The sequence below is a fragment of the Cyrtonyx montezumae genome, unplaced genomic scaffold, assembly GCF_038088225.1.
Source record: "Cyrtonyx montezumae isolate F1298 unplaced genomic scaffold, pur_monq_1.0 scaffold_24, whole genome shotgun sequence".
NCBI classification, from domain to species: Eukaryota; Metazoa; Chordata; class Aves; order Galliformes; family Odontophoridae; genus Cyrtonyx; species Cyrtonyx montezumae.
Window position 1 is genome coordinate 2,459,762 of NW_027071981.1, and position 18,183 is coordinate 2,477,944.

At 45.6% G+C, this 18,183-nt stretch overlaps 1 protein-coding gene across 2 annotated transcripts in view; it reads right to left on the reverse strand.

The window, feature by feature from the left end:
* SPTBN1 (spectrin beta, non-erythrocytic 1) overlaps positions 1 to 18,183 on the reverse strand; it is a 121,701-nt gene that overhangs the window by 54,360 nt on the left and 49,158 nt on the right. Inside the window, exon 1 of one of the 2 annotated variants that reach the window (XM_065739440.1) lies at positions 16,582 to 16,874. The exons of the other annotated variant lie outside the window; for it this stretch is intronic. Within the exon in view, the coding sequence (XP_065595512.1) occupies positions 16,582 to 16,690 (109 nt within the window). The 5' untranslated portion in view covers positions 16,691 to 16,874. Of the gene's footprint in view, positions 1 to 16,581; positions 16,875 to 18,183 lie in introns of those variants that run through there. 2 annotated transcript variants of the gene reach the window in all.

Genomic DNA, 18,183 nt, shown 5'->3' on the forward strand with positions numbered 1-18,183 from the left:
GCAGATAACACAGAACACATCTAAAGCTACTCCAGTGCACAGTGCTGCTATACAAAAACCTGTACATACAGCAGGAGCCAGGTGCACCCATGAGTGACATTAGCAGAGATGGGCTCTGAAGCACTATTTGTGCTCCTGCTGTGACCGTTTTGACAGATGTCCTTCATTCCTTCCAAACCACGTGTTTAGGTTCTGAAGATTAACTAAAACTAGAGGATATGGGTGGGGCTCCAAGCGGCCTACAGCTTGTGAAAACATTTGTTTCCCAAGGGTAAAGAGAAACATATGACATGCAAAACATGCACAGCAGGAAAACGGAAGGGGCTCTAACAGCAGTATTGATAATAGAGAATCCAACTTATCTTGAAGCAGCACTAGGAAGGAAATTTCCTTTATGCGGAAACCCTCCTGACAATGCCGCCAGCACACGGCAGCTTGCAAGCTCCAGCACCGTGACTGAGATAAATCAAGGACTGACTTTGTTCAGAACTTCAGTAAGTAAGCTGGAGTTTGTCCCCCAAAATCCACATAAACCAAGCCAGAACAGGCTGTCAAGCAGCCATCCAAGTCTACCTTCCACCACTTCTCCCTCGGCTAATTCAGTGAGACCTGACCCAAACACAGTCCGCTTTGAATGACCCACCCAAGTCACTGCAGTGAGAGCAGGCCAAGGCGGTCCACCTCCTCTCTGTTTCATTCACTGAGTAAACAAAGCAGTCTGGGCCAAAATAACTGAGAACTTATCATAATAAATGCCAAAATAACTGAGAACTTATCATAATAAATGCCTCTCAAAATGCATGGCTCTGACAGCTGGCTGAGGGAAAGACAGGCTGCTCCTCCATGCCACAAAGCGTTACCAATCCCAGCCCTTTCTTGACACCACCACTAACTGCTCTCCTGGCAAAGGTTACCTGTGCGCCCGCTTGTTTGCTATCAACAGCCTCCAGACGCTCTGCTCCCTTCCATACCGGTCAAACCACATTTTCAACACTCTGACCTTGAATCCGTTTAGAACTGAATGGCAAGTATGCTTGGTGCTCCTCACTGCCAGCCCAGCACAGGTAAAACAGCTTTCAGAGTGCAAAAGCTCCTGCCAGCACCTGCACTGAAAATGCCCCTGCACCAATCAGATAAGAAGTGGAGTGTTCTGAAAGGAGATGAATAAACAGAGAAATAAGTGCATAAAAGGGAAGCTGAAAGCAACAGTGAGCACCGAGGACAGCCGCTGCGTGCTTGCTGCCCTGGCCTAGTCCAGGGTTTGAAGGCACCACAAATCCTTCCCACCCAGCCCCACATGATCTGCACAGGACTGGTGTGTGTGGGTCCCTGTCACCTTGAGCAAGGCAAAGTAAGGATCAATTTTAATCCTCAACTGCAAACATCCAACCTCCTGCAGGTTTAAATCTTTTTTTCTTTCCGTGCTGGAAGTGATTTTTCTGGCTTATTATTTTTTCACTACAGCAACAAATGCAGCCAGCATGCACCCTACATGAAGCACTGCTAAACATATACTGACTCAGAGATCAGATGAGAGTTGCTCCAGGCACTCTGCTTCTGATATTCAATATCCACAGCTTCTCTGAATTCCTCAGATTGTAACCTCTGCTAACTGTGCAGAGGGAAAAACAGAGCTTTCTTTCATGGGACAATGTTGGCATTGCTATAGGCTTTCAGGGTGCAGGACAGGGCTGTGTGTTTTCTCAAGGATGAGAGGATATGGATTGAGCGGCCACCAGTATTCCAGTCTCACAAATCCCAGCCTGGAGGTTTTCACCCACGAGCAGTGCCGTGGGAACAGAACAACGCTGGCAGCTCCCATCCCTCGTGCATCTGTGTGAGATGGAGGAAGGCTCAGCTTGCCCTTCGTAGGCACCTCACAGTTCAGCGGGGTGGCAAGGCCTGGCTGCAGGATTCCATAGATTGCTGAGCTGCTGCAGTGCTAACTAAACATGACAGCGAGGGGAGAAACACGTCTGTGTGCCTGTACTGCTGCAGCTAAGGAGAAAAACATCTGCCTGGAGAAACACTCCCAGAACGATGGCCTTTCCAAATGGTCAGCTACGTGCTGCACCAAGGGACACGGTGAGATGCCTATAGAGGACAACACATAAGCACTGCAGTTGGGTACCTGTTACACATACAGAATTTGAATATATGGGAATACATCAGCAAGAAAGAAAACAATGGAAGGAGGAAGGATTGCCTGGTCAGGAGTAAGGCTACTAATTTCTTAAAGGAATAGAAATGAAATGAGCTTCTGTGTGCCCAATGGCTATTTCCCCTTTAAGCAGTAAGGCAGCAGAAGCGAACAGTGGATGATGCTTCCATCCAGCTGCAGATCATGGGTTAGGACTGAGGGCAGGAGAGGATTAAAATGGAAAGGAGAGAGCTGAACGTAGGAAAAAGAGGTTGGTACCAACACAAGCATGCACAGGCAAGCAACAGCACAGAGTGAGACCTGCAGGAAATAAGCCTGCATCCTGCACAGGCAGCATGGCCGTGCAGCACGCGGGGCCTGTGCTCAGAAACAGCCGGGGGAGCATTAGTACAGCATCTCCTCTGGTTCTTCTTCAGATAGTTTAACATGGAGGAATGACTGCAGCTGATGAAAGCAGCTTGTGTTTGCTATGGTTATTTATGGTGTAAAGCAATCTCTGGTGTGACTCCCCAGCCAAAAGTGGTGAGACTGTTCTACATGCTCAAACATGACTTAGACAAGAACTTGAACACGAATGCGAAAAATGACAAAGCAAAGAGGTGATTCTGTTCGTACTGTGTTTAGCTGGTGATTTTTGTTGGGAGCAAAATCCATGCTGCCTTCTCAGCATGCCCACACGGAGATCACTGGTCACAGGTCCAGGCTGTGTATGACAAGCCATTTTCTTTCACTAGGAAGCACCAGCCAGCTTCTAAATCCTATTAAATATCCACCCTTCTCTATTAAACATTACAGCCAGCATGTGATTACTTTCACTGCTGAAAATGCTCTGAAAGGAAAAAAGGGAAAGCTCCATCATGCAGCATGCGGGAAAAAAAGATTCTGCTGTTTTCTCTTTGATGTCACTAACCCTCCCTGGAACAATGAAGCGATGCACAGAACAATGTCCCGGAGCCAGCCAGGCGTTGCAGGGCTGGGAGGGCAGCTCCCCCCATTGTCTTTATTTTTACACAGGGTTTATGGCATTTTGGTGTCAGCAGTACAAAAATAACCCTTCCAAAAGCCAGCTTCTGATTCACATAGAAGAATGATCGTGTCCATCTTCACAGCACCATCCAGGTGCTGTGAAGGCTCCCAGAGCCAAGTAAGTGAAACACAGAAGGAGTCTGGGTTTAGCAGATCTACTGGGAGAAGAACTCAGCTTATTTTTTTCAAATTGTTATTATATCTGAAAACCAAATTGATATATTTAAGCAGATTTGGAGAGAATACGTGCTCAGCTCCCTCTATGTTGGCATAAATCAGCAAACTGCCCCTTTAATGTTAAATAGCCCAGAGTACTGGTACATCATCTTCACACTGCATTTGGATAAGCACATTAAAAAAGTTTTTTACAGCAAAAGAACAAAAATACAGTGGAATAAAGACATTAACTTTGTGGCCTAAGGAACGTTGAATATGTAGCTCAAATGGAGAACCTTTAGAAAACAGCACGAAAAATACCGCAGTGTTGTCTGCATTGAAATTAAGAGGGCACGAATGCCTGACATCTTATTTGATGTACTTCACTGCCATTTTCTCCCTTTGCACAGCTCTCCCTCAGGAGCACAGTAAAAGCACTGGCTTGCCCCAGGCCGCTGGAATTCCCACAGAACAATGGCCAGCCTGAGGTCACGGAACTATTTCAAGCCCATACAGTCTTGTAGGGTCTTTGCAGTTTCCTTTAGAAAACATTATGAGCATAATGCAGGGAAATGCCGAGGTTTTTCTGGAAGGGGGCACTGCTGTTATTTTTAATTCATGCCCAATTCACTGGCTGAATAGCGCTGGGAGCAAGGGTGAGGGCAAGGCTTGGCACACACAGAGAAGACAATGGGTACTTGACTATGTAAAGTCCGTCTCACTTCCTCCTGTGCCTAGCAAGCCCAGCAAAATGAAAAGAGCTTTTCCAGTAGGTTCCACTTGTCTAGAGGAAGAAGAATGAAGATAGGATGGAGGAGTGTATATATATAAATATATATGTAATATTTTTTTAAGATGGTTTCCTTCCTGCTGTTACCTTTTTCCTTCAGTCCTCCTCCTCCTCTCCTCGCTGCAGTTAACACAACAATTCTCACACAAGAGTAATAGTAACCTGCTGTTTCTGCAGAACAACTATGTGGGCAGGCTGGGATCCTCCTTATCTAGGTATTTGGAAATATGAAATTATAACTGTTAAGCACAGGTGAGTCAGTAAGGGCAGGGCTCTCACCATGAAGACAAGGAACTGGATCCTGACACCCATCCCTTACCAAGCAAAGCCAGGTGCAGCAGGGACAGCAGCTAGCAGGGTGTACCTTGCTGCTGGTGCAAAGTTGAGTGTGTGCAGGCAAGGCGAGCTCCAAGGCTTGGGCCAGGAGGGCGAGCAGATAAGCAGCATCAGGCCCACGGAGGCTGGGCCTCAGCAGCCTTGGGATATTCACACCTCTGCTGGGCAAGGCCCTAAGCAACACACAAATTGCCAGTGCTTTCAAGAGGTTTGTTGGACCTAATAAAACTCCTCATGTCCTTTCCAACCCAATGAATTCTGTGATTCTGTGAATTTTCACAAGCTTAAACAAACGCAAGCCAGAAAATGAACAGCTAGCAATCCTGTGCAGGCCCACTGAGGGATTCCAGAGAGCTGCAGGGTCTCTTCCCTTCATCTGAAGTGCAGGCTGAGACTTTACATAGAGTAAAATGTCGAAACTGTGCTGTGTTTTCACCGTGCTCCTTTAAAACCTCTTTGCAATCAGAACAGATGAAAGAAACGCCAAACCTTTGTTGGTTTCATGTTTAAATCTGATTTCACCTTAATAACAGAAAGGCATGAATAGAAAATAAATAAATCTATGATGAATGTATTTAGCCCTTTCAAAATATTAAACCTGAGCGCTAAGAGATGCTATCATTATAATTAGTTGCTGTTAAATTATAATTTTCATTATCACAGAAATATTTTAAATGGAAGAACGTGTATTTAAACAACCACTGTGTTGATCAGGGATTAATAACAGTTCCAGTTTAACAGGCTGATTTTATAGCCTCACTGAACAATGTGCTTAGTTCATCCAGTTGCCATGGTCACAGAACAATTTATTATTGGTAATTGCAGGCTGTAGTGCAGAGGCAAACGCACCACACCGTACTGACAGGCTCTGAAGGAAAGCAGCAGCACCACAGCTAAGCCAGGCCATGGCTCAGAGTACTCAGTCGAGATCTAAGCTAAAATCCCAGAGGCATCCCCCACAAGGAAAGCAGGAGGCCTACCACCCATAAAAACATGGTAGGTTACAGCAACAATTACTGTGTAACTGAAGGAACCAACGGTACTGATAACATGCAGCTATTTCTAGGAAGGCAGTTTCAAAAAATGAATGAAATTTAATGAGATTTAAAGCAAACTGCTAATAAGAAGCATTAGAGGAAAAACCCCTAATCTTCTCTTGCTCTAATCTGCAAACCCATCATGCTGAGCTACTGCTGAGTCCTGCGGCTGTTGTTTGAGAACAGCATAACCTGTGCCTTCACCTGTTAAATTCCTTAGGAAGAGCTCCTGAAAATGGAACCACAATGTAAAATCTAACACACACACACACACACACACCAGTCAGTCTCTATACATTAAAGCTCTCATTTAACAAATCCACATGTTAATTAAGAAAATGTCTTTTGTGCCATACTTTCTTGTGACCCCAGAGGTACAAAGCTGCACATAAATTTGAATTCCTCACCTCAAAATTTTCCTGCCAGCTTTTTAGATTCCAAACCCAAGGTCCTTTACGGATTTGCTTTGGTGGAGCAACGTGGCATGTTTAAGCAAAATCATTTTAGTCTTTGGAGTCATACAAGAGCAGGGGGAAGAAAAGATACATAAAGTACAGTATATTTTTCCCATACAGTAACTTTCAAAGCAAGAGCAGGAAAATCCTAAAACTCCCTCTGCTTGAAACACTAGATATCTCTGAGATCTGAAAGGTGACACAAACTTGAAGGAATTCACTGAGTAAAATTATACTTTGAACATCTTAAATATGTGTCTTCGTTCAGAACCATCACTTGTCTTTCTAGTCTTAAAGTGGACTCATGAGTCGTTCTGGATTGTGTAATGCACTGACTGCACAAACCGAAACGCTCCACGTGGGTACAAAGGTGCAGCTTCTGTGTAAGTTATCTGTGAGAACTCCCAATAATTTTCCTTCACTTCAATTTTTAGCACAGTAAGATTTAACTGAAAACATTATCAGCTCAGTGCCATCAATGGAAGAAGCACTCAAACATCCCAATGACCAAAGGCATCAACACACTGCAGTGGGCTCTGCACTCTCCCTCCCTGCCCAGGTGGGGCTTAGTACTTGGCTTTCTGCTTGTTGGGGGAACTTAAGTCTTGTTTTGTTGGGGAAGATTGCTTGCTTATTGTAGTTTGCACACAATGAAACACAGCAATCAAGAAGAGAAACAAAGCCCAAGAACTTCTGGAAGCTGAGTACCGGATTAGTGCTCCCAGGTGATGATGAGCCAGGATGAGATGAAACAGGAACAACGAGCCCTAACAATCACCCAGGTATCAGTAAAGCACAGAGCTACGGCACATTCACATTATGCACCCGAACAGGCTCCTTTGAACTCACTGAGACTGTTGTGTATTTATGCCTGAAAATAATCCTATGCACCTCCATAGGCAAATTACACAGAGCTGCATGTGTACACAGGCAGTTGTGAAATAATTTAACATAAAGGCTGGAAACTTACTGAAATCCAGCAGGACATAAGGACTACAGAACATGAAAATGCATCAACAGCATCTTATGCAGACTGCATGCACCTTATTTGTGCGTCCCCAAAACAGCACAATGTTTTTCAGATCTCCAAATGTACGAGCATATTTAAACTTAATTCAAATGCACAAGAAAGCTCCATGAACACACCTGAATCTAAAGTGACCCACAGCTGGTGTCACAGAAATATATTTAAACTTGGCACCAGGTGCTAAACTGGAGAACTGACCTGCATTGCACAAAACCCAAAAGGTGCTCTGGGCATTAGACAGCTCACAAACATACCCTTGAAAACTCTTCTAGGAGAAAAATGCAATGGGCCACACTCATGGAGAAGAGGTGGAAGACAGCCTGCACCCAGCCACTGACCAAGTGCTGAGGAGGTCAGATCATGCCATTTCAGTCAGGCAGAACAATAAGAGCTGCTGGTCCTTGCTCTGCCACAGCCAGCCCAGAGCACAGCACAGCAATGTGCTCCCTTCCTGTGGAAAGCACCCATCACATGCCTGGGGACTTCATAATATATCCTATCAGGAGTCTTTATTTATTTTATTTACTTTATTTGGAGGAGGCAAAGGAGGTGTATAGAGAGAAGAGGATTCAATAACATGTGAGTAGCAATGGATCTGTGGAACAAAACATGCCACAACCTCTAGGTCTCTAGCTGTGAATTGCTTGCATGAGGACTGCAGCAACAGAACACAATCAACCTTGACTTGCACAAGCATCTCTTAGAGGCTGCTGGGTCACCATGTGCACATGCGAAAGGGACACTGGCCAGGATGTCACCTGGGGCACCATCAGGGAACAGTCTAGAGGTATGGCCCATTTTCTGCAATGGCTTTTTTGTACTGGGAGCAAAATACCACTTGCCACTGGGTGAGGTCACGAGGACAAAGTACAGCTCACATCTGCCAGGTGAGTGAAACTGGTGGGGAAGCAGAGAAGGAAGAGTTGCAACACACCTCTAAGGAAGCAAATGTGATCCCTACCGTCGTGGATAGAATATTTACTGATACCCTTTCCTCAGACATCGGGTTCAAGACTGGAGCCTCCATCAGTCAACCCTCATCAATGTCACTGAAGACATGCTGAGCACTTGTGTCTCCTCTGCAGTCCCAGCCCCAGCACTGGGCCTGGCCTTCTCTTTCCTAAACCTGCTTGTGACGCTAAGCACTTAGAGGCAGGGTTAACTCAAACCACTTAGCTCCCCAGCACACAAGAACAGAGGAGAGGTCAGAAGTTCAGGCCCAAACCAACATTTCTAGACACCTCCCCTGTGTATTCAGAGCCGCACAGAACTGTCACTCCATAACGACTATTACTCATGCAATCAAAGTACAGTCACATCCGCAATTTCAGAGCAGTCACTTTCATTATATTGCCAGGTGAAGTGGAAAAGCTGAAAGGAGGAACACACCCTGAAAAAAAGGGCAATTGCACTACAGAGTCAGTCAGTTTCCCTGGAGATAACCATGGAAAGATATTAAACGAGATGCAGAATTAATTATTACCCAAAGCAAACTGTAGTTCGTTGACTGCAGATGAGACGGCCCTATTATCACTCTCCTGTTCTTCCTGGAAACAAATCATATTCAAAAACCTGGAAACGTTGCTCAGGCAGAACAAACACCGAGGAGTGGTGTTTTTTGGTGAGGGGAAGAAGTCTGAACCCAACAGATGATGTCAGCTCGCAGGAGCTGAACTCACAGAGGAGTTATCTGAGAAGGAGGGAGCAGCTTTGTTACCCTCAGTGGGGCTCAGATCGCTGGCGAAGTGGGCTCTGCAGATTTCTGAAATGCCTGCCAAGCCCTCGAGACACATTAAGATATCTTTCTTAAAGCAGAGGGCTTTTACCGAGAAAAATCTGGGCAGCCAGCATTTCTTTAATCTCTTTGCAACATGGCACTGCTTCACTGTTTTGTTGAATCTTCACAGACACAAGGGCACCCCTTGTTTGTGAACAGAGAGCGGAGGTAACGCAGCTGATTGCTGCACCTTGGCACCATGCTGCTCGGTGTCTCTTTTGCATCTAATTCTCTAGGGATTCTACCTAAAAACTCTGTTCTGACAAAACCAAAACAGACACGAGAAAATCCCAAACAAGAAAGCCAGCCACCCATGCCCAAAGCAACCCTCAGGAATGTTATCCACTGTGACAATCACCGAGGCAGAGACACTTTCTGCAAGCAACAACAAATGTGATTTCTGTGCAGTGCCATCTGGGGCCATACTATTTGTTTGCTAACACAGGAAGTACACAGAACTTGCAAATGAGAAATGGTATTTGTGACCTTGCCCCCCAACCTCGATCCAGTTATACTGCACAGGACCGACCATGCTGCTCACACACACCAAACAGAGGACTGCCCCTCCCATGAGCCAGCTCACCATGTGAGCATAACTGAGGCCATGCTTCCAAGGCTTCCAGTTCCTAATGTTTGTGAACAAACCCAGCTTGACTGATCATGGCATTATATCTACATTCCAGCTACCTCACGAGAAGGCGACTTGCTAATGTCAGACCCTTCACAAGACCTTTGAGAAGCCATGAACGTGGCCTCTAGACTATGCCACAATTTGTGCATGCCATGTCTGTTCAGCTGCACTGCCCTTCCCGAAAACTGAAGGGCCCTTTTCTTTCAGCTTCTTTCTAAGTGAAACAGTGGGGCATTCAGTCCCGTCGAGGAGAGCGGTTAATATTAGTTTGGCTACAGTAGCTCTCCTTCAACAAAGGAGGCTCTCAGCCCGGGATACCCGCGTTCCAGCAGCAAGTGCACAAAGGCTTTGTGTGAATGTGGGCTCTCCCGGCCACCGCGACCTTAGACTCCACATCAAAGTCACAAGCATGAGTGGTCACCGTCCCACTTGTGTTTTCTCCCCTGAAAGAAATGAAGGATACTCCTCTATGTGTTTTTAGGAGCGACCAGCGATGTTAGACTGTCCTTACATGCCCTCCTTAACTGCACTGGGGTATTGCAGAGGACAGTAAGGCCAGAACTCCTCTGTGTGCTAATCCAGCTCCATTCAGTATGGGAATAGGATTTCATGTTGAAAACCACATCAGGAGCAAAGCCCTGCTGCTCCATTGCAGGGAATCGCAGACACCCTGTGCGCCAGGTCAGCCCCTCTGCAGCCTGCCCATCAGTGACCCTTTCCACAGTAGGGGGCTGCAATGAGATGATCTTTAAGGTCCCATCCAAACCAAGCCATTCTAGGATTTTATGACCCTCTGCTCAGCAGAAGCCAACAGATTTCACACTGGGAGGGGAGCTGCTTGCTAACACCTAGGAGCTGACTTTCATCTCTGGAGTCTTTAGGTCACTTCATCTGGGAAACAGATTGCCACCTGCCCACCTCCAGCATTAACTTACAAATGAAATCTCGTATTTGTTTTCCTGTGGGAAGAGAAAAGTAGGTTCTAAACCTTTATTTTATTCTCTCTCCTTCACCGCAGCTCTTAAAGTTAAGGAAGACTTATTTCCAACATTTGGCCTAGCAGTTTTCCCAAACCTGTCTATCTAATAAAGAAAATTCATTTTCACGTAATGAAAAACCCAACGTTACCATAGCCTACTATTAATACTTCTCCATTCAACTGCTACAGGAACAGAAAGTCCTTCAGAGCTGCTGGCAATCAAATACTCTTCCAGTGAATCAGCTCAGATCAACATCCCGGTAACATTACAGCAGCTTCTCACAGAAAATTCAGAATCTGAGCCTAAGGAGTACGTACACCTTCCAGAACTCCATGTCCTGCACTACGATATCACAGAAGATACAATAGCTTAGTACAGGAAATAGGAAGCTTGGATTTTGTCACCCACGCTGCCATTTTATTTATTTTCTTCAGTGTTTCCCCTTGGCTTAGCTAGCATTTCAGCCATGTTCACAGACAAAGCACGCACCCAAGAGAAAACAGAGATGAAAAGAAAGGAAGAAAAGGTAGGAAAACACAACACAGATCTGAGAAAGAGTTGAGGAATGAAAGCATGTCGGTCTGATTCTTCGTGACCGCTTTCATCTCCATCTGTAGTCTTCTTTACCGCTTCTCTTTCCACAGAAGTTAATGGCAAAAACTGTAATCCTTTTGAAAGGGACTCTTGGACAGAAGAAATATTTGGACCAGGACACTCCTGCACACGGTTACAGCATGCCTACGGTGCACTGGGATTCTCTGTGGCATTTAGCTTATTGGAGGCACCCAGTGCAGCAACATAAAAACCAGTTCCCTCCTGAGCACAAGTCATTGTATTTCCAGATTTGCAGAGCTATGGGGTTTTACATCCCACAGATGAAGTCACTATTCTGGAAGGCAACAAATGGCCCCTGGGTTATTCAGGGATCACCTTACTGTCCCGTATGACAGTATTTCCTTACAAGCTTTGTTTACTTCACAGTTTCGGAGACACCAAGGTGCACAGCAATTGCCTTAAAAAAAAAAATAATGAGAGAAACCCCGCTATCTTCCAAAGCTGAAGTTTTATGTTTGTCTGAAAACAAAGTTCCGTACCCAAACAGTCAAAAACTAACATCGTAAACAATCTAAACAGAAACTGAAGAGACTGCCACACAAAGCTGAGGCAACAGCTCAGAGCTGAGAGTTTTCAGTTATTTCAGTCAGGAGCCAAATCCAATTTAAACATTTACTTTTTTCAACTCTGTATCATTACTGACCGCATTAACAGAAATACTCCACCATGCACTGTTTTAATTTGCCCTCTACAACTTCACGAGTATCAAAGCCTACAACCAAAAGGACAAACTTCTCAGAATTTTGAAGACATGATACAGAGTTCAGAACCTCTAAAAGACAGAAATTGAGGACACAGTCATTTCCTTCAGTACCTAAGATATTACAAAAATCTATGGGATGTCTCCAACAGGAAGTGATATCTTAGCCCTCTTTTAGCTAACCCTGAGCCACAGTAGCATCTAGCAGTACAGATGGAGTTGCCACGTAGCCCTGTACGCCCTATGGAACAGAAAATACAAAGCACTAACATGTCAGACTGCATTTCTCAATTCACTCTGGAGAAAGATTCCTGCCACGAACTTTCTGTTAAGTTTTCCTAAAAATCTCACTTATATTTTGACTTTAACATCATGACTGGAAAACAACGAGAGTCCAATGTTCACATGTTAGAGTTTCCTAGGTGTTTTTCAAGTTTAGCCTTCACAGACCCTATCCAGATGTTTCTGAGTAAGCCTGCTTTCTGTCACCTAATAGCAAAAATAAGAGAAGTGTGGGCGCAGAGTCAGATGTCTTATAACGGACAATAAGCGTGGCCACTAAAACTGACTGTACTGATTTCAGCAGTCCCTATCCAATGGAAGGGCATGAAGGTGACAAGAATCAAATACAAGTCCTAACTAGTGATTTGCTACAAATGTGCCTTTCAATGGAGAACCCAGATATGTTAATCATAACACTCACCCTGTCGTTTCTAAGTTAAATCCCAAAATTATACACTCGATTGAGTGGCAAAAGCACTTTTTATATCCTTTTCCAAACAAGTGTCTGTTTGAAACATTTCTAGACAAAGAAGACTTCCACCAAAATTCAGCTACCATCTAATAGATAGCTAAAATGCCCCCAGCATAAAAACACATTTGCAGAACTACTTTAAGTCAGAAGGAATAAGGGCCCAGCTAACACAGGAACACATGCTGCATTTGAGGTCATTTAAGACTGCAAATCTGACAGCCCTTCTAACGCTTCAGCTTGTGCTCCTGTGTTCTCTGAAAATAGAGAGCTGAAGAATGACGTGACATGAAGATTTTGGAAGGGTTGCAGACAGCAGAAAATCAAGCAGAATTTGCCATAGGAGCATATTTGCAATTCAAATGGGTCTGAGAGGGGAGAAAAAAAGCATGTAAACCAGATACATTTCATCTGAAATAAAATTAAGCCTTTTCCCCTTCTCCCCTTTAGGGAAAATTACCATGACAAGAAATGCCAGTGACCAATTTGGTAGACAAAGTAGGACATCCTTCAGCAATTGCTGCCTGTAGCTATGCAGGTCACTGCTAGCAAGTGACTGTAAAATCCTTTAATGCGTAAATCTTGCACTAAAGAATGCAACTGTTGAAGCTGTCTTTCCAAAGGCACCCACATAACTCCAGAGGATCCTGAGTGGAGCAGATTTTGCTGCCCTACCTGAGGCCTGATCCTTCAGCTCCCTGGTCAATTACAGCCGTAGCTCCTGATTCTCCTTGGGCATAGGAAGGGAAATAGGGACAAGGCTTTCTTGCAGACAAGGAATCGTATTTCCTATCTGAAATGTAACATTAAAATAACCTAACAGAACCAGAACAGACTGCATGGCACTGCACAGAGCTCCAGTGGAAGCCAGCCTTCCTCTGGAGCACAAATGTAGCTCACTCCCTTCCCCCAGGATTTCAGTCTGTAATTACCATGAGGAACGTTGCTGTCAGTTATCCAGATGGGAAGGAGTCTGTGAGCAGTGATGAGAGCTGCTCATCTCCCCTAGCACCCAGACCTGCCCTTGCTGGGGAAGGTGATGCAGCAACAGGAATCTACCCAAATTCCTGACTTGCATTAATCTCTTCCTGCCAACTATATATCCCTGCCAAGCCACAGGATCCTGCAGTGTTAATGCATCACAGGTGATCTCTTGGTTTACAAGTGTAACTTATCTGTTATGCCTGTCATGTAATTGCTCAGCTGAACAGGATGAATTTCTCCACTGCCATGCCCTGCATAAGCCACATGGCAACATGTTTTCCACAAACAAGTTTTGGGGTCCTGTCTTTACTTGCAGAGCTACAGCAGCTCTACTCCAGATCTCTTTTTACTGAACAACTGGCTGTGAGAACCAGAACTCCACGCCTAGGTTTAAACGATAGCAACCACTGATACCATCTCCTGCCTATCATTCCAGGACAGTGTGAACTAACCATAATAAGAACTGACAAAGCTTACTGAAAACAGGACTTGTTAAAGTATTTTTCCTTCCACACCTGCACTGAAATTCTCACAAGGATTAAGTATGCTGAGAAATCCTGGAGATGATCTAGTTTTCCTCCTCCAGCCATGGCCACTTTTAACAGGCATCTCCACTATCTGCAGAATCTCAACACAGAACTTCAGTGTTTTCTGACACAAAGCAGCCTCGATCCTCAGGTGCACTCCTAGCAGCACCTTCCACTGCATCCTTCCTCTGTGGGACCCCCGGAGGCATGCAGGAGCAGGGATCTCAGCAAGGTGACTCCAGGTGCAGGCTGGAAACCTGCCCAGAAGGCTCTGTCACCATAGCCGAATTTCATAAGTTTCCATAAAAATCACCACTTCAAGGTGGGATGTAGGAGTGCCTAAGTGGTCATTTGAATCTGCATCTGAATTTGCTTTGTCCTCCCTGGCTAACAGGTTTACCAGGATCATTTGTTTAGCATTTGGGGGCACAACTTGGTTGACTCTGAGCTTCTCTTTCCTTCCTCAGCGAAACTCTCCGAGCCAAACCCATCCAACCATAGGAGAGGTGAGATCAGAGAGTGATTTGCTCATACGCCTTCTAATCGATGATAACATTGTAGTTTAAGAGTACTATATATGGACTCAGCTCAGCTTTCCTGAGTCCGTGTCTTGCTGCACCAAGCACTCTGCAGTGCCACAAGCACCCTACAGTTCCACTGGAGTTTCCAGCAAGGAGACAAAAGTCACTTCCAAAGTACAGTGACTCTCAATAACAGCTCTCAGCTACTCTTCAAACAAAGACCTATTAATCCAAGGAAAGACACCTTCAATGTCAGCAGTCAGGCCACTCCCTTCACAGCATGCAGTATTTTCTACGGTTATTTAGCATTTCATGGAGTATCTAGTGCATCAATTGAAAACATTTCCTGTATGTAAGCTCCACCCTGTAGGAGATCATCGTCAGCACTAGTCTTCAAGCCTGTCTGCCCTGCCTGCAAAGTGAATAAACAGCCAGGGATGGTCTACTGCAAAGTCCCTGCTTACACTTCCAGAAGAACACAATGTATTATCTCATTCCTAACAGGAAATTGCAGTAAATTTAAGAGTATTGCAGTCTTCCCCTCCCCCCCCCCCAAAAAAAAAAGTCAATACTGCATTCCACTGCGGGGTAAACTTTGCTTTCAACACTGTGGTTTGCTTTCTTCTTTCATCATCATGTAAACATGCAGATAATGGATTCCTGAAGCAGTGACCCTGAAAATGATAAAATCTGCCTTCCTTAGACTGCTACCTTCACCAGCACAGAAAGAGGTGTGAGCCACTAGATTTCCTCCATGCCGCAAGCTTACCTCTCTCATTTCCAATCGAGTACCGCAGCCTAAGATCTGACAGATGTCCAAGATAAAACCTCTAATGTATGTATTCCCTCATGTGTAAGTTTGGAGCCTGGACTTTATATGCCTTGCCTGAGGAACGTTTCAGTTATCAGTGCTTAAAATGCTGTCATTTCATCTTACTGCATCCAGAACGCAGCCACTACTGTGAGCCAGTTTACAAGATAAACAAAGTGCTATGAATGAAAGATTTTCTTGCCTCCCTCCTTAAGCCAGCAGCTAGGAACTTTCTTCAGGCTAACCAAGGCTCTTCCTCCTTCTCCAGTAGGAACCACAGGACCACACTGTGGTACAGACCAGCGTAAAATAAGAAACATGCACAGAAGGGATGAACTTCACTGTACTCAGGCTGCTCCAGCATTATTTACAGTCACATGGCTATGGAGGAGGAGGAGGTTAGGTTTTGGTTAAGAATTCTGATTGATTTTGAACTGCACTGCCAGAATTCATTCATCCCCAAGACTTGCCTTACACAGAAACAGCAGTGCTGATATTCCTGTGCCCAAGGCAGAGAGACATGGGCGCTATCCTGCTGCACTGCAGCACAAGCAACCTAGGATTCCAGCCCAGCTCAGAGGCCTTCCCTCTACCGAGTACATACCATTCTCCAAAAGAAACGGCTACTAAGTTCCCTTCTCACACAAATAGAGAATTTAATGGGAAGGCACTCCAGGACATTCCCTCTGTCTAAAAGTGAAGTGGTAAAAAACGATGGAAATTGAGAACGTTAAAGCATGCAAAAGCTTTCAGAGTAATCTACTATCATAATGAGCTAGGGATTTTGTTTGGAAATGATGCAACTGCCCTTGGTTTGAAGAAGTCAAGCTACCCTACCCGTCTTCACAGGAGGTACACAGGAAGCCAGAGCTGCTGCACTGCAAACTGCACCCAAACAAAGCCAAGATTTCACAACTAATATCCATAGTTACAACTGTATCTCACTTAAGGCTAAAACAAACAGAACGACCACTTCCTCACTCTCCCTTCTACTGTTCCAAGGGACTTGGTCTGGGCTAGCTCTCCCCTCTGTGAGCAGAGTGCTCACAGCTGGATGTACCCCGTAACAGTGTGTAAGACTGAGGACACCTTCAGAGAGATCGAAGTCGCACAGGAGCTCTTAAAAGCACGCAGAGCTTTGTGCTGTAGCACTGTTTTTGGACTCTGTGTCGTTCCTGCCTCCCGGTAAGGAGAACAAGCCCAGGTTAACGTATTCACTGGGATCATATCATAGCAACACTTCCAAAAGAAAAAAAAAACAAAACAAAACATACACACAAAACAGCATGGGCTTACCTTGTAACTGCTTGAATCTTCCTTCTAACTGATTATAGTTATAGGGTACCTGAGCTGCGTATCCTGGGGACAACGGCCCAGGCATACTGGTTGATTTTTGTAATTCCATTTACAGGTGACACAGGGATACGATGAACTGCAGCATAAAGAAACCACAGGTTTCTCTACCCCACATCCAGGTAAATCCCAGCTTCCTCTGAAGTTTGGCTTTGGTCCCTGAGAAAACGCTCTCTTGAGCCCCAAGCAAATAGCAGCTCCAGTTCAAAATCCAGTGGTGTGGGTTGGCGGGTACGTCTTCTGTAACGGATTCAAACGTCACCACGAGGAGGTCTGTAGGTGTTTTTGTTTTCTCTGCCCCACTGCAGTGCTTGAATCTGGTTTCAAATGCCCAACTCTGGTGAAACTAGCCTAAAGAAAAGTGAGCTTGCGATTCAGCCCAGAGCCACGCGCAGCCGTCCCAGCAACGCTCCCAGGAGCCGCGCACACCTCAGACCTCGCGGCGGGTTTGTAATATAATCAGCAGCCGCCCGGGCGGAGGCTGATGTCACTTGATTACCATACTGCACGGTAGAGGAAACGAAGGCTGTACCAAGGGCGAAGGGGCGGTGGAGCTGGGGAAGAACGGGGCTGGTGTTGGGACGCCGGGGAGGCTCCTTCTACTGGCAGTGCCCCGCGTGGTGGCAGCGCCCAAGCCAAGGGCCGCGTGCGGGGTCGCTGCCCGCACCCCGCTGCACCACACGAGCCGGTGGTATCTTCCTAAACAAAGCTGGTGGAATTACACGCTTCTGTGGAGAGCCTCATGTAACGGAAAAGTCTCAGATTACTATCGCTTGAAAAGGAGGGCACTCCATTTATTCTCAGTACCGTTCGCTTGAAAAAGCAACACGCACACAGAAGCGCTCATTCAGTATTTAGCAGCAGGCAAGGAGAGGACTAAGAAAAACGTGCTCTCCAGCATGCCGGGTACAAACGAAACCTTTGTGAAGGGGTTCTGTAAGCAGCCAGTTCCTTTTGCTCCATTTCATGTCACCTGCCAACACGGAGGATCCTGACATCTCCTGTGAACGTGAGCGCAGGTGCCCGCTGTGCCCAGCACCTCCTGTGTCTGACGGTGCATCCTGGAGGGCAGCTCCTGGAGATGGCTTTAGGATGGGTCAGCTTTCCCTTGGGGCCATGAGCTCCTTCCCTCACTTATTCACAAGCAAAATGAAAAGGTCAGTTCTGCATTTATATCCTACATCTGCATCGTTTGCCCATTTGCTTTTTAAACTGATAAAACAGTCACACAAATGTTTTCTCTTTTTTCTTTTCTTGCATTTCCAAATTCCTTCCCAATTGAATCAATGTTCTCTTCCCCTCCCACTCCATCTCCTCCTTAAATGTTTCAAAATGTTGCCTTTGTTTTGACGCCGCAGTTTCACAAGTTTTCAGTCAGACAGTAATTTCTGAGGACAATTCCTGTGGGTGAAGCACCCACGGGCTGACGGCAGCCCCAGCTCCAGCAAGGTGCAAGCTGGAAAGGTGACCAGGTGTCACTGACCGACTGGGAAGAAGCAGTGAGACTGGGAACAAACAGCAAGAGGTCCAGCTGTGAGCAGCGTT